The sequence below is a fragment of the Macaca mulatta genome, chromosome 18 (genome assembly GCF_049350105.2).
Source record: "Macaca mulatta isolate MMU2019108-1 chromosome 18, T2T-MMU8v2.0, whole genome shotgun sequence".
NCBI lineage: Eukaryota > Metazoa > Chordata > Mammalia > Primates > Cercopithecidae > Macaca > Macaca mulatta.
The window spans coordinates 77,991,682-78,006,992 of NC_133423.1; the positions used below are offsets into that span (position 1 = coordinate 77,991,682).

At 40.8% G+C, this 15,311-nt stretch overlaps 1 protein-coding gene across 3 annotated transcripts in view; it reads left to right on the forward strand.

Moving 5' to 3' along the window:
* The window catches only part of ARHGAP28 (Rho GTPase activating protein 28), a 198,080-nt gene that overhangs the window by 164,894 nt on the left and 17,875 nt on the right, over positions 1-15,311 (forward strand). For all 3 annotated transcript variants that reach the window (XM_028838212.2, XM_077974761.1, XM_015121571.3), the window contains 6 exons: positions 311-473; positions 5,300-5,382; positions 8,062-8,259; positions 8,606-8,719; positions 13,040-13,096; positions 14,698-14,822. In XM_028838212.2, the coding sequence (XP_028694045.2) occupies positions 311-473; positions 5,300-5,382; positions 8,062-8,259; positions 8,606-8,719; positions 13,040-13,096; positions 14,698-14,822 (740 nt within the window). The remainder of the gene's footprint in view (positions 1-310; positions 474-5,299; positions 5,383-8,061; positions 8,260-8,605; positions 8,720-13,039; positions 13,097-14,697; positions 14,823-15,311) is intronic.

Consider the following 15,311-nt stretch of genomic DNA (forward strand, 5'->3'; position numbering starts at 1 on the left):
GGAATAGTGGTATTCTGCCAAAACCACAGAAATGAAACTGTGATCAGAGTAGAGAACTTCTATATTTGTGTAGAATTAGAAAATTATTTCAAGATTAACATTATCTTTTAAATATTTTAGAAAATTGTTTTTAAAAATTCATCCTCACATAGCTATTTCCCTTAATCCCTTTGAAAAAAATTACTCTTAGGAGACATTACCTTACCAGTCTGTTTACAAAAATACTTTATATAAGAACAGTTTTGGAAGGGGAAAATGGGGTCACGTGGTAAAAACACATTGAATATTGACTGTTTTCCTTGATTTACAGCAATACCGTGAAGAACTTGATGCCAAGTTTAATGCTGATAAATTTAAGTGGGACAAAATGTGCCATAGAGAAGCTGCAGTAATGTTGAAAGCATTTTTCAGAGAACTACCCACCTCTCTCTTCCCTGTGGAATACATACCTGCCTTCATCAGTCTAATGGAAAGTAGGTGGAAGACGTCAAATGTGAATACGCTAAGATATAAGGTCATTAAAGTGAGAGCAGAAGAGAGATGCTGAATCAAATGTGCTCATGTATAGATCTGCTGTGTCCTGACAGTGCTTGGTGGAATATTAAGTTTGATGACAAACAGTCACCTACTTACATACTTATATACTTAAGCCTGGTTTAGAGGGTTTTATAATCATTAAAAGGCAGAGGGGTTTGCAGAAAGACCAGGCTCTTGAGATTTGGATTCCTGTGCCACCATCTGTTAGCCATGCAATCAAACCTTCTGAGCCTCAGTTACTACGTCTGTAAATTACAGATCATAATTACTTGTCAGGGTAGCCATGGATATTGAATGAAGTCATTTAGAATAGAGCCTGGTGTGTGGTAATGCATCAAAAAATAGGACATCACTCCCTTTCTTAAATCTGAGGTCCTAGGTCTGATGATGCAGCATGCAATAAATACTTCACAGAAGATAATTTGTCTCTGAAAATTACAAAGTCACATCACGTTTCTGAAAATTACAAAGTCATATAGATTAGGCCTTTAAGTGAAATGTGTGGGCAAAAGCACAAAAATTATAAAGTGTGTGTCGTAATTGACAGGAATCATTTGGCATGGTTTGAGCATAAAGGTTGAATATTGTGGAGGATGTAACAAGAGAAAAGTTTGGAAAAGTAGAATGGGGGTACATAGTGGGGGCTTTAACTGTTAACCTGGGGAGTTCAGGGTTCAGAAGTCTAAATATGTATGAGCATGCTAAGTAAATGTTGATTCTACATGGACCGAAAAGGTCTGTGTCCAAACTGAGAGGACACACCCCATCTAGAGACACTGACCACTGCTTGGTTCTCGATAGTAGTTGCTGTGCCAGACTGAGCCAAATCCAGGCTTTAATGGGAAAACCTAATTTGAGAATGTCAGCCACTAATTTTTTTTGTTTGTTTGAGACAGAGTCTTGCACTGTTGCCCAGGCCGGAGTGCAGTGGCGCAATCTTGGCTCATTGCAACCTCCGCCCCCTGGATTCAAGTGATTCTCCTGCCTCAGCCTCCCAAGTAGCTGGGATTACAGGTGTGCGCCACCACACCTGGCTGATTCTTGTATTTTTAGTAGAGATGGGGTTTTGCCATGTTGGCCAGGCTCGTCTCAAACTCCTAGCCTCAAGTGATCTCCCCACCTCGCCCTCCAAAGTGCTGGGATTATAGGCATGAGCCACCATACCTGGCCCAGCCACTAATTTAAATTTTAAAATGTTGTGTGGACTTAACAGGTGATGTCTGTATCTGCCAGTTTACAATCTTCTGCAGTTTGGCCAGAACTACAAAATCATTAAAATTACAATGAAAGAAAATAATAGATCCTAAGTTGTATGACAAAATCTGTCCTAAAATATATGTAGGTTCTAAATCTTTGAATGTTTTAACTAAACCAGATTCATAAAATAATCTTTTGTGTCTTAAGAGAATAAGGCAGGCAAGGCAGTTGTTTTCTAAGCTTTAATTCACATGCTGTCCGTGACTAGTATCTCTTTTCTTTGTAAGCTTACTGTTTTTATTTTATGAGAAAAACTTGCTAAGAGAGAAGAGCTACTAATTTCCTTCATTCATGTTTATTTCAGATATTGTATTTTTTCAGTTCTAGAATTTTCAGTTGGTGCTTTTAAAATACTTTCTGTTTTTCTGTTGACGTGACCTATCTCTTCATGCATTAGAATCGTATTTTCCTTCACAGCATTGAGCACAGGTACAATAGCTGCTTCAGAATTGGCAGCAGGTGCAGTGGCTCACGCCTGTAGTCACAGCACTTTGGGAGGCCGAGGCGGGCGGATCACAAGGTCAGGAGATCGAGACTATCCTGGCTAACACGGTGAAACCCCGTCTCTACTAAAAATATAAGAAATTAGCAGGGCATGGTGGCGAGCGCCTGTAGTCCCAGCTACTCGGGAGGCTGAGGCAGGAGAATGGTGTGAACCCAGGAGGTGGAGCTTGCAGTGAGCCGAGATCGCACCACTGCACTCCAGCCTGGGTGACAGAGCAAGACTCTTGTCTCAAAAAAAAAAAAAAAAAAAAAAAAAATCCTGTTGGCTAGTTCCAACCCCTGGGATATCTCAGGGTTGATCTCTGTCTTCTCTAAGAGTAGGTTACACTTTCCTGTTACCTTGTATGTGAAGTAAGTTTAAAGCTTATTCCGAACGTTATGAATATAGTGTTTGGAGACCAGGGATTCTGAAGTATTTCTCCAAAGAATGTTGTTTGGTTTCTTTTTCTATTGTTGCTCTTTGAAGCAGGCAGTTTGCTTGGCCGGACTCAAATTGCCAGTGGTCTTTTGGGCAGGAGCTCGATTCTCCGTTCAGTTGTTCAGTCCTTTGCCGTGTTACCCCACACACATGGTTTGTGGCTCAGCCAGAGATTTGGGTGAAGTGTATACCAGAATTAGGGTCTTCCATCTCTGGATCACTCATTTGTTTTTGTTTTTTGGTATTTTGAATTATGTAAGGAGGATTCAAAACCTCTAATTCCAGATCTGTTCAGAGAATCATATTTAAGAAGGGTATATGAATATATTAATTTTCATCTTCCAAAATATTCAATCCTTATGTTCAAACCATGCCAAATGATTCCCTGTCAGTTACAAAACATACTTCATAGTTTTTGTGCTTTTACCCAAATACTTCACTTAAGACCTAATCTGTATGACTTTGTAATTTTCAGAAATGTTGTGTGACGTACTTTTCAGAGACAAATTACCTTCTGTGTAGCGTTTACTGCATGCTGCATCATCATTGCTGCCTATCTGACTGCAGCCAGTACATTTCACTGAAGGGAGAGGTTCTGAGAAATATCCTGAAAGGGTTCACAAAGGAGTCCACATTCCTTCGTATAGCTTTGAAAGTGAAAAATACTATATTGCAGGTGGTTGATTTGATACCAGCGAACCCTGCAGGAAGCCCAGAGTTCTGGCCTGCTACCAGCAGGAAATAATGGCCTTTTTGCCACCTAAGTAAGCTCTAGTTGTAACAAGATTTTCTGAAGGGGAGGACTGTGAACAAGTGCATGTGTGTGTGTTTAAGCTGTGCCTCTCAATACCGTCAGATGGAGCTCAGAGAACACAGAGCCTTTCCCACTAATATTACTTTCTCTTTTCAAACTTGACCCCAACCTTGACTGTAAAATTAAGGACTAGTAGTTCATCAATCAAGCCTCGGATGCTTTCATTACTTGCTTAGTAACTTTCTGGGGAAATAACGACCTCAGGAAAGGGAATACTCGTGGCTGGGATGTATTAAATGAATTAACTACAAAACTATTAACCACAAAACAGTGTTTCCTAAGTAAAATGAAAAGGGAATATTTGCAAAATTAAACTCAATCTTAAAAGAGCTTCATAATTTCTCTGAAATTAATGGACACACAGTGGTCCCAAGCCTGTATCTGCGTCTCTTGGTTTTTTCCCCCAGAGTTGTTTTTTTTTTTTTTTTAATTGCGTTGGAAGATTAGAGACCGTTCTCAGACTGCAGTTTATGCACTAACATAATGTCTTATCTGCCCCTAAATGCTTTGCACTGAGACTTGCTCTTAAAGTTTCTATTATTCAGGCAAGCTCACATCAACCTGTATTTGCTGTTTTCAGTAACATCCTGGACCTGTGTCATTATAAATTTGATACAAGTATCTACAAATCCACACGTGGATTTTTCTTCAACAATATGATCCTCCCACTCTCGCCATATGACTTGGTTGTATACACTTGTCATCTACTCCTGAACTCTAGCACACACAGCTCCAGTAACCTAGTAGCTTGTCACAAGTGTTTCCACTGCTGTACAGCTCAGTTAACTTGACCGGCAGCTGACTGCCTTCCAGCCACTGAATAGAAACAGATAGATTTTCCTTCAACTGGAGAACTCCCCAGAGATTCCTGAACATAATGCTTTCCTACAGGAACTCCCCACCAAGACACCATTTTGAAGAGAATACAGAGGGACAAAGGAAAGCCTAGATTCTCTGGTGTATTCTAAATTTTCAGCACAGCTGGTCGTGGATTATCCAGCTGTGGATGGAATCCCAGAGTATAAATGCCAACCCTCTGGCGCCATCTTGTGTCATTATTGAGGAAGAAAATCCTCAACAATCTCCAAAGATCCAACTACAGTCGTCACCTTCCCTAAGCGTCCATGAAAGATCTAGAATAAGTGTCATAGATCGTAAAAAAAAAAAAAGCAAACATGTAGAAAGATAACTATGTACAGGTACTGATTTAAGCACTCTACCTATATTAACTCATTTAATCCTCATAACAGCCTGTGAGGTAGGTACAATGACTATTCCTATTTTACAGATAATCAAGTAGATACGGCAGGGATTAAATAACCTGCCCCAGGTCACACAGCGACTAAATAGTAGACCAGGATTGGAACCTGGTTCTAAATCTGTGTTCCTAATACTTACACTTTTCTGCCTCATTATATGGAAGCAAGGTTTTTTTCCTCTTATATTGAGCTTTACTTCTATTTATAGTATTAAAGGAAGGGAAGGTCTGTGAAAGTACTTTGAAAGGGAAGTGCTATCCAACTTCAGAATTATTCTGAGGATCTCGTTGGCCACCTGCCTCAACAATGGCATGGTGGGATGGGAAAAGGAACTTGATGGACAGAGGCGCCTGTCCAAGTGAAGAAATTTACATTGCTGGGCACAAAACCTGAGTCTTTACCACCACAAGCTGTCAGGAGCCCTCCTGTGCCACCAGATGCTAGCAAGAAATGCTGTCGGGATGCATCAGGGTTATTTAAAATGTATGCCTATTTCTGTTTTCTTGTTAGGAGGGCCTCACGTCAAAGTACAGTTTCAAGCCTTACACCTCATGATCATGGCGCTGCCTGATGCCAACAGGGATACAGCTGAGGTACGTCGTGTCCACCTCACGGCTTGTCAGGGGGCTCTTATTGCTCAGAGGATGTGGCTCATATAGGAAAATGAAAGTGGAGATGCAACTCACTGAGCCACCTGAGCATGCTGCAAACACACGGCCTTTCTGCGCTCCCACTGCCCTTCTCCTCAGGAAGACAAGAAAGAGTGGAGATCTTGGTATCTTCTTTTTTTTTTGAGAGACAGAGTTTCGCTTTGTCACCCAGGCTGGAGTGCAGTGGCACGATCACAACTCACTGCAGCATTGACTTCCCAAGGCCAGGTGACTCTCTCATCCCAGCCTTCCAAGTAGCTGGGACTACAGGCGTGCGCCACCACACCCGGCTTTTTTTTGTAGAGACAGGGTTTCGCCATGTTGCTCAGGCTGGTCTCAACTCCAGGGCTCAAGTAATCCTCCTGCCTCAGCCTCCCAAAGTGCTGGGATTACAAGTGTGAGCCACCACACCCGAGTGATATCTTTAACTTTCATTCACTCTATTCATCCCAGAGATATTGGCTGTCTATCCTGTGTCAGGCACAGGGCAAGGTGTTAGGAGTAGGAGAAGAGGCAAAGATGAAGGCTTAAATGGGACAATGTCAGAAGTCAATAAGACCATTATGTAACTTGTAAAATAGACTCTAGAATTGCTGGTTCTCAGCTACTCTACTCATGTTAGTCTGATGTACAGAAGTGGAAAGAAAACTCTGATGAGCGTCCTCGGGGAGGAATTGGAAATCACTAGTTTAAATTATATTTCCAACATGTTCACGTTTTTAAATTTGTGAAAATAATTCAATTTAAATACTTCTAGAATTTCAGAATTTTAGAGATCATCTGATAGAATTTGGTCATTTTACATATTAGGAAAATGAAGCAGAAAAGTGATTTCTCCACTAATATATAATAGAACATTTGATAGAATCATATTCTATAGTTTCATCCCCAATTTTTCTCCCTTTATTTCACATTTATTCTTTGCTGTATGTTGGTAAAAATCAAAGTTTCTCTTGCTCTCTGGATAATCATTCTATATACAATAGGAAATTTATTTTTTAAGTACAACAGGTATTTGGAATCTTTGAAATGAAATTGAGATAAGGATGAGTTGAAAAGAGATGGTAATTTTGAGGCCAGTAAACATAATGCTGAAAACAAAGATGGTTGTTAGTGCTGCCTCTTATCACACATTTCAGTGTTCTAAGGACCTTCCTCCTACACAGCGAAAATATCTATGTCAATTATAATGTATGTCAGTCATATTATATCCTTGAGGCGAGGGCAGAGATCAGCTATGACATAAAAATGACCTTTTCTAATATAATTCAGTAATTTTTCAAAAGCTGAAAATTTATTAGCTTGTTTTTTGGCTTTGTGTACACAGTGTTCTTTTATCAAAAACAATCCATCTGATGTCAAATATCTGAGTTAAAACATCATCTACCCTTTCATACAACTGAGGATGCAGCATTTATCAAATAATTTAATACATTTCTAACAAAAGGTCCCCCCAGAACATCACAGGACTGGTGAGGATGTTACACACATGCGCTCGCTCTCTCTCTGTCTCCCCCTCCCTCCCTCCCTCTCTCTCAATTTTTTATTCTAAATTGTGACTGGAGCTAAGATTGCGGCTGTTGTGAGTTAGAGGTCAAGAACTCTAACTGAAGAATTGGTTCCTTTGGTTCAGATCCTGGCTCTGCCACTTAATTAACTGATGCTGGGCAAAGCTGCTTAGCCCCTTTCCACCCTGGGTCTCTTCATCTGTGAAATAATAATAGTACCTACCTCACAGGGTTTGAATGATGATCCGTGAATATATATAAAATACTAAGGGTAACGCCTGGCTCACAGCAAACCCTCAAATGAATGCTGACTATTATTACTCTTCAGTGCTGTTTTTCTCATTGCGAATACCGTGTAGTGGAATTCAAACTCGGAAAGCCAAAGAGCACTTCTTTTGGGGATTTCATTTGTCTTGGTGAACTTCAGAAGTTTCTGATAAGTATTTATACTTCGGTAGCACAGCAAACTTGTATTAAGCTTTGTCAATTCTTTTTTTTTTTTTTTTATTGCTTCAAATACCTGCACACAAACATTTGCTTTTGGCCAGCTGACAATTTCCAAGTTGAAAAGCATAGAAAAATAGCACCCAAAAAGTCCATTTTTTTAATTGTTTAGTTGAGTTTACATTCAGGCTGAGGAATGAGACACTCCTGTTGTTTAAGTGGATTTTCCTCTCCCTAGGAAATGGTAAATAGTTTTCAACAACAATGCTTTAAGGTAAGGGTATTTTTCAGAATTACTTTTCTTCACAACAAAACTACCTTTCGTGTTTATTGAACTGCAGCGTTTTCTCTTCCTGGTTTATATTTAATTTTAACACTTGTCAAACTCTTTTAGGATAAAAGAAAAGAAAATGCAAACCATATTTATAGAAACTGCAATATAATAAAATCCATTAAAATGGCCACTTTTACGAAGCAGACATTTGAATATACTGCTCACATTTCTTCTCGGTGCTTTTAACCAGTTAGAGGGGAAACATGGTACGTTTAACCATTCTGTACTTCTGACAGTTCTCTGGCAGCAGAGTGAATGGGAACAGAATGAACGATAGCAATCAGGGGCACCTTTTGACGGTGTGCAATTGTATGACACGATGCTGTTTCTTCTTAGGCCCTCATGACATTCTTCAGTAAAGTGATCGCCAATGAATCAAAAAACCGAATGAGTCTGTGGAACATTTCTACAGTGATGGCACCAAACCTTTTCTTCAGTAGAAGCAAACACTCTGATTATGAAGAATTACTGTTAGCAAACACTGCGGCCCACATCATCCGCCTAATGCTTAAGTACCAGAAAATTTTGTGGAAGGTGAGTGACATTGTGATGACAGGTCCTCCTCGGAAGTCCATGGCCTCAGGAAATGTAAAGGCTCCGTGACTGGGCAACTCCCTTGGTCATAGGGAAGAAATATGAGAAGATAACCCCAGGTGGCTGTGACATCCTTACAGCTTCCGGAAGGGCTACTCTTTATCACAGTTTCCCTTTGAAACAGGGATCCACATAATTTTTTCTAAACTTTATAAGGACGATGTCACCATTTCTGGCTCCAGGATACCGAGTGACTGGGAGGAGTTGCCATGCCTGAAGACAGAATCTGCTAGGGAGGTTGAATTCAAGTGTTTTCCATCCAGTCCAAGCTATTTTTCTTCTCCAGGTTCCATCTTTTTTGATCACTCAAGTAAGAAGAATGAATGAAGCCACGATGCTGTTAAAGAAGCAGCTCCCGAGTGTCAGGAAGCTGCTCAGGAGGAGGACCCTTGAGCGGGAGGTAAGACAGCGAACGAGGCACGGCGATTGTCCGCTGCCTAGATTTGTACTCCTCCAAGGGAGGCGCAAAGTAGCTTGTCATTGAGAACCAAGCGTTTTATATTCTTAAGGATCAGGGAGTGTTGTAACTATAAACATCGTGGAAAGTGGGTCCATGACAGAGTATCGGGGTCTTTGCATCTTGTTGAGAGTTATGTGCCTTTTGGTTAAAGTCCTTGAAATATCTCAGTCAGGAAGATTGTTTGATATCCCACCAGAAAGGCTAAAACGGTTCTCGCAAAAGCTGAAAGTCAACATTTTAGTCCCTGTCAACTTGATTTAAGGGCAATCCAGTATCCAAATGTCTAATACTTGGGAAAAGAGATTTCTTCATTGATCAGATAGTAAAGGAATAGCTAATCCTTAAATTATTTTGTGTAAATTCATTCAGAGTCTTGTTTTAACACAGTTATTTGTGTGGAGGCACATAATGGAAACAAGTTTTAGAAGAATTATTTTTACTGCTTTTATTTAACTCGAGGGTGATCACAAGTGCCAGATACTGCATTCAACCTTGAGGAGGATGTGGAGATACCTGAAATTTACTTTGCCCTCAAAGGAATTTATACCTAATGTGGGAGACAAATGTATGTAAGAGCCCCAGGGACCCAGCAGGGAAGCACCAGGCCCGCTGTGCCAGGGCCATGCAGAGGACAAGGAAATGTGCTGTAGCGTGGGAGACTGTGGATGGCTTCATTGAGGATGCAACATTGGAGCTGCATTGTTTTTGAGACAGAGTCTTGCTCCTCCGCCTCCCGAGTTCAATTGATTCTCCTGCCTCAGCCTCCTGAGTAGCTGGGACTACAGGCATGCGCCACCCTGCCCACCTAATATTTTTATTTTCAGTAGAGATGGGGTATTTTTAGTAGAGTAGGGGTTTCATCACGTTGGCCAGGCTGATCTCAAACTTCTGACCTCAGGTGATCCACCCGCCTCAGCCTCTCGAAGTGCTGAGATTACAGACATGAGCCACTGTGCCCTGCCTGGAGCTACACTTCTTTTTATAGAGTTGGAGTCTTGCTCTGTCACCCAGGCTGGAGTGCAGTGGCATGATCATGGCTCACTGCAACCTCGAACTCCTGGGCTCAAGTGATGCTCCTGCCTCAGCCTCTGCAGTAGCTAGGACTATAGATGCATACCACCACACCTGGCTACCTTTAAAACAATTTTTATAGAGACAGCTGTCTCTATAAAAAAAATTTTATATTGCCCAGGCTGGTCTTGAACTCGTGGCCTCAAGCGACCCTCCCACTTTGGCCTCCCAAAGTGCTGGGATTATAGATGTGAGCCACTGTGCCTGGTTGGAGTTGTATCTTGAAGGATGGATACCACTGCAAAAGGAGAAAGTCCAGGGAAAAGGACAGTAAATACCAAGGCAGCAAGGTGGGAGGGAGTGTCGTTGATTTATCATAATCGTGATGAAAGAGTGTATTCTCTGACTCATGATAGGCAAAGTGACTTCATATCAAGTAAAACCAATACTTTTATTTAGAAATGAAATTTTTTAAAATTTGTTTTAATTGAGAAAAAAAATCACATAATATAAAATTCACTATGTTAAGCATTTGAAATTGTACCAATTCAGTGTGTTTTAGTATATTCACAATGTTCTGCAACCATCTCAGCTCACTGCAAGCTCTGCTTGCCAGGTTCAAGTGATTCTCCTGCCTCAGTCTCCCAAGTAGCTAGGATTATAGGTGCCTGCCATCATGCCTGGCTAATTTTTGTTATATTTTTAGTAGAGATAGGGTTTCACCATATTGGCCAGGCTGGTTTTGAACTCCTGACCTCAGGTGATCTGCCCGCCTCGGCCTCTCAAAGTGCTGGGATTGCAGGCGTGAACCACCACACCCAGCCTGAAGACTTTTTCTAGTAAGTCCAATGTCTGGACTTCCTTAGACAGTTTCTTCAGAAACTGTTGCTTTTTCTCCTTGTATAGGAGCAATATTTCCTTGACTTTTTTACCTAACAGCTGTTTGTTAAAGACTGGACATTTTGAGTATTATAATGTGGCAACTTTGGAAATCAGATTCTTCTCCCTCCTCAGGGTTTGTTGCTTCTGCTCTTATACCTATTGTTTGTTTGCTTCATGACTTTTCTCGTGAACTGATTTTGTAAAGTCTGTATGCTTTGTTTTGTGTGGCTATGGAAGTCTATGTTCCATTAGTTTAATGATAACTAATGATCAGACAGAGATTCTCTTAAATGCCTGGAACTAAAAAACCTCCCAGTCTTTGCAGATGAGCAGTGTGTGTGCTGGGGCACACCTTTAGCAGTCAGCAAAGCAGTTTCTAACTCTGCCTGAGCCCTCGCTTCCTGCTTGCACAGAACCTGAGGATCAGCCAGAAGTTTATGTTTCCAGCTCCTTCTCAGTCATGTGGCCTTTATATTCTCAGGAATATTTTAAGGCTTTTTACAACCTTTATTTTCCAAAGCATCTCAATCTCCAGCCTTGCCTCCCAAGCTTTTTAGTTATCTCTTGTTTTCCTCAATTCTGATCCACTGCATCAGGCAACTGTGACAAAAAACACTTGTCTGTAAACGTTTTTGACATTACACCCCTTTAGCACCCATCAAGTTCCAAGTTAGGCAAGGTAAAGGCAAGCCTTTTGAGCCAGTCTTTGAGGGAGCCACCAGACAGATGAGAGCAAATCATTAGAATTCTTGAGCGAGGTTCATTCTGCTCCCTGCAGTACCCATGCCAGAAATGCAGGCCGTTATTTTCAAGGCTATCACTGAATTGGAGAGCAGGGGTGGAAAAGCATAAGTAAAAATGACACACGGCTCTTTCTCTTACTTAAGCACTCCCCTAGTTGAAGCCTTTGGATTTGTGTCCAGAGTTCTAAAAGAGTCAATACTGATAGATTTTGCCAGTTCATCCATTGCTTCGATGGAGGGGCAGCCGTTTTCACTCTGGAAAACCATAATAGTATAATTAAATGTGTGGAACAGAGGTCAGGTCAGGCCTTGTCAGTCACTACCCATATGAGCCTGGACAAACTACATTCTTTCTTTGAGCCTCAATGTTCTTATTTCATAAATTGGGAGGGAGGGCAGATAATGATCTGTTTCACAAAGCTGTCATTAGGACGGACTCACATGTCCGTCACATGTTCACACAGTTCACACAATGTATGTGAACTGTACATTGCTATATCCATGTCACTTTAATGTTTTATTGTAAATAGAACCAAGATAGAATGTAAAGGTTATAAATACCATAGAAGCAAACACTTAAAGAAATAGTTTTTCTTTCATACTGTTGTACTATACTGCTTTTTGGTTTTTCTGTTTTTATTTTTGTTTTTGTCTGTTTTTTTTGAGATGGAGTCTTGCTCTGCCGCCCAGGCTGGAGTGCAGTGGCGCGATCTCGGCTCACTGCAACATCCACATCCTGGGTTCAAGCGATTCTTCTGCCTCAGCCTCCCGAGTAGTTGGGACTACAGGCATGTGCCACCACCCTCGGCTAATTTTTTTGTATTTTTAGTAGAGACGGGGTTTCACCATGTTAGCCAGGATGGTCTAGATCTCCTGATCTCATGATCTCCCCACCTCGGCTTCCCAAAGTGCTCGGATTATAGGCGTGAGCCACCGCGCCCAGCCGCTATATTGTGTTTTTAATTCTTAATTTTGATTGGAATAGACAGTTCATTAACAAGTTACAAATTTAGAAGTCAGGAAAGACCATGGAATAAAAATCAGCCACCTCCAACTTCCCCTCCTGGAGACAAATAGTATCACCACGGCAGGGTGTGTGTACAGGAACATGCGGGTATGTAAACCTTATGAGATGCTCTATCCGCTTACCAGCAAATATCAATGTATGTTCTTTCCCTTTTAACATGAATGTAGCATACAGGAAACACTGTCCTGAGTCCTGCTTTACTGACTTAACAAATCATGGGGGATTATTTTATATCAGTCCACAAAGCCGGTACCTTTGCTTCTCTGCTTCTTTTGCATGCTATTCCATAGACACACAGTAAGTTATTTCAGCAGTCTCATATTGGTGAACAGTTTGTGTCTAATCTTTTGCTGTTACAATCCATGAGTCAGAGAACAAACATCTATATACATCATTGTTCACAAATGAAGTATATTTATAGGATAAATGCATAGATGTGGAGCTGTTGGATTAAAGTGCATATACATTTTATAATTTTATAAATATTGCCAAAATGTTCTCCATAAAGATTGTACCAGTTTACACTTCCAAAAGCAACATATGCTTGTTTTCTCAACATTACTCCAACATTACTCCTAAAGACTGTGTTTCCTTTAGACTGCAAGCCCCAAGACTTCAAAGGTACTACAAAAATCACCCTCGGCAAGAAGAATGGTAAGAAAAATAATTTCCTTTCCCTTCCATTAACTCCCTATATAGTCTTCTCTGGCAACATCCACCACATTTATGTATAATGTTTGTCATGAACTATCCTTCAAACTTGACATTTTCAATGTGGCACATAAAGGAATGGTAGAGGGACCTGACTGGCTGATGATTCAGAATGTGTGCCTGGGCCTCCTATACACAGCTACAATGTTGTGGAAAGTTATAGAAGGAACGAGATTATTACGATCATCGGTCAGTAGTGTCAGAGTGTGCAATCTATTGTATAGGGAGAGGCGTCTGCAGAGCTGATGAAATAGGACATAGACAATTAAAGGCGTACTTTAGGAGTACAGTCTTGGCTGCAGTGAGCCTGGGACTTGGCCCCCATCCAGATGCAAATCCCTCAGTATCTTTTCCTGAACTCCTGCTCTCATGGTTCTTGCTGGTAATGTTAGGAGAATACTGTAAGAACTGACTCTGTTCTAAAATATTGTGTGTTAGTTCCTTAGGGCTGCCCTAACAAGGTACCACAAATGAGGTGGCATAAAACAATAGACATTTATGATTCTTTCACAGTTCTTGAGGCTGAAAGTCCAAAATCAGGGTGTCAGCAAGCTTGGCGCCTTCTGAAGCCTGTGAGAGAAGCACCTGCTTCTTGCCCCTCTTTAGCTTTTGGCGATGCCAGTAATCCTCGGCATTCCTCAGCTGGTCTCAGCCTCCATCTTCACATGGCATTCTTTCTTGTGTCTCTTCTTATAAGGATGCAAGTCACTTGGGTTAAGGGCACACCTTACTGCAGTTTAGACCTCTTATGTAATGGCCTCATCTTAACTAATTACATCTGCAATGACGTATTTCCAAATAAGGTCACGTTTCGAGGTACTGAGGGGTTAGGGCTTCAATTTGTCTTTTGGGGAGACACAGTTCAGCCCATAACATATTTTTTCTAGGGTATCAATAGAATATTGATAGAATGTGACTCTAAGGAGTCCATTTATATAAATCATCTACATCAACAGCACTATCCTTTGAGAAGGTACAGATTTAAAACAATTAAGAGACACCATCTTTCCCACAGCCACTTACCCTGCTCTGCAGTGTTTTCAGTGCACTTTGAGGGGTCCCGTTTCAAGTGCCCCTGTGGAATTGAATTCGGGCCAGCCACTCATGGCTGCTAACTAAAGAAAGAGGGTATTGGAGAAGCCATATTTTCTAATTGACTCTTAACATTTTCAAAAGTTTGGTCTTCTTAAAATATATTGAAGTACAGAATTCTGCTTAAAGCAGGGTCAGTTAGGAGTTTGTCCAAGAAATGCATGAATAGAAACATTTGATCTTTGTCATAACCCAGTTTTTCCCCCTCATGATTTTATGTCATTATAGCAAGACCTGCCCATGTGCACTGAAAGTAAAATCCCAGGTTAAGCTTAGTCATGAGTGAGCCTCCAGCCGAGAAAGAAAGTAGTGTTCCATTCTGGTTAATGTTGATCATAGTGACGTGTTTTCCCAATTCAGAGTAGCACTGATTTTCATAGCTCTTAAGTGCATCATTGAGCTGATATTCACCCTAGTTTGACAGAATGTACTGAATTTCTCCTCCTTGGCAGTCTGACGTGCCGGAAGGAGTCATACGGGTCCATGCTCCACTTCTCTCCAAGGTGTCCATGGCCATTCAACTCAACAATCAAACCAAAGCCAAAGACATATTGGCAAAATTTCAATATGAAAACAGGTAAGTCAATGTGAATGAAGGTCTCTGCACAAGAAGGAAAACATTTACCAGACGAATAACTTTCTAGGCATTTACAAATTTGACCTTTTGTAAAATAGAACCTGTTACTTTAGGGAGTTTACCAGTGGATTACTAGAATGAAAAGAGAATGAATGAAGTTAGATATATGATTGCTAACAACAAAAGTTGTTTTTCAAAGGAATTTCTAGAAATGGGATTCTTAATAGGTATTGTCTATCTTGGTAGCTTCATTTATTCAGTGAGTTTTACCTTTTATTTTATTTTATTTTATTTATTTATTTATTGAGATGGAGTTTTGCTCTTTTTGCCCAGGCTAGAGTGCAGTTGCACAATCTTGGCTCACTGCAACCTGCACCTCCTGGGTTCAAGTGATTCTCCTCCCTCAGCCTCCCAAGTAGCTGGGATTACAGGCACGCACCACATGCCTGGCTAATATTTTTGTACTTTATTAGTAGAGATGGAGTCTCA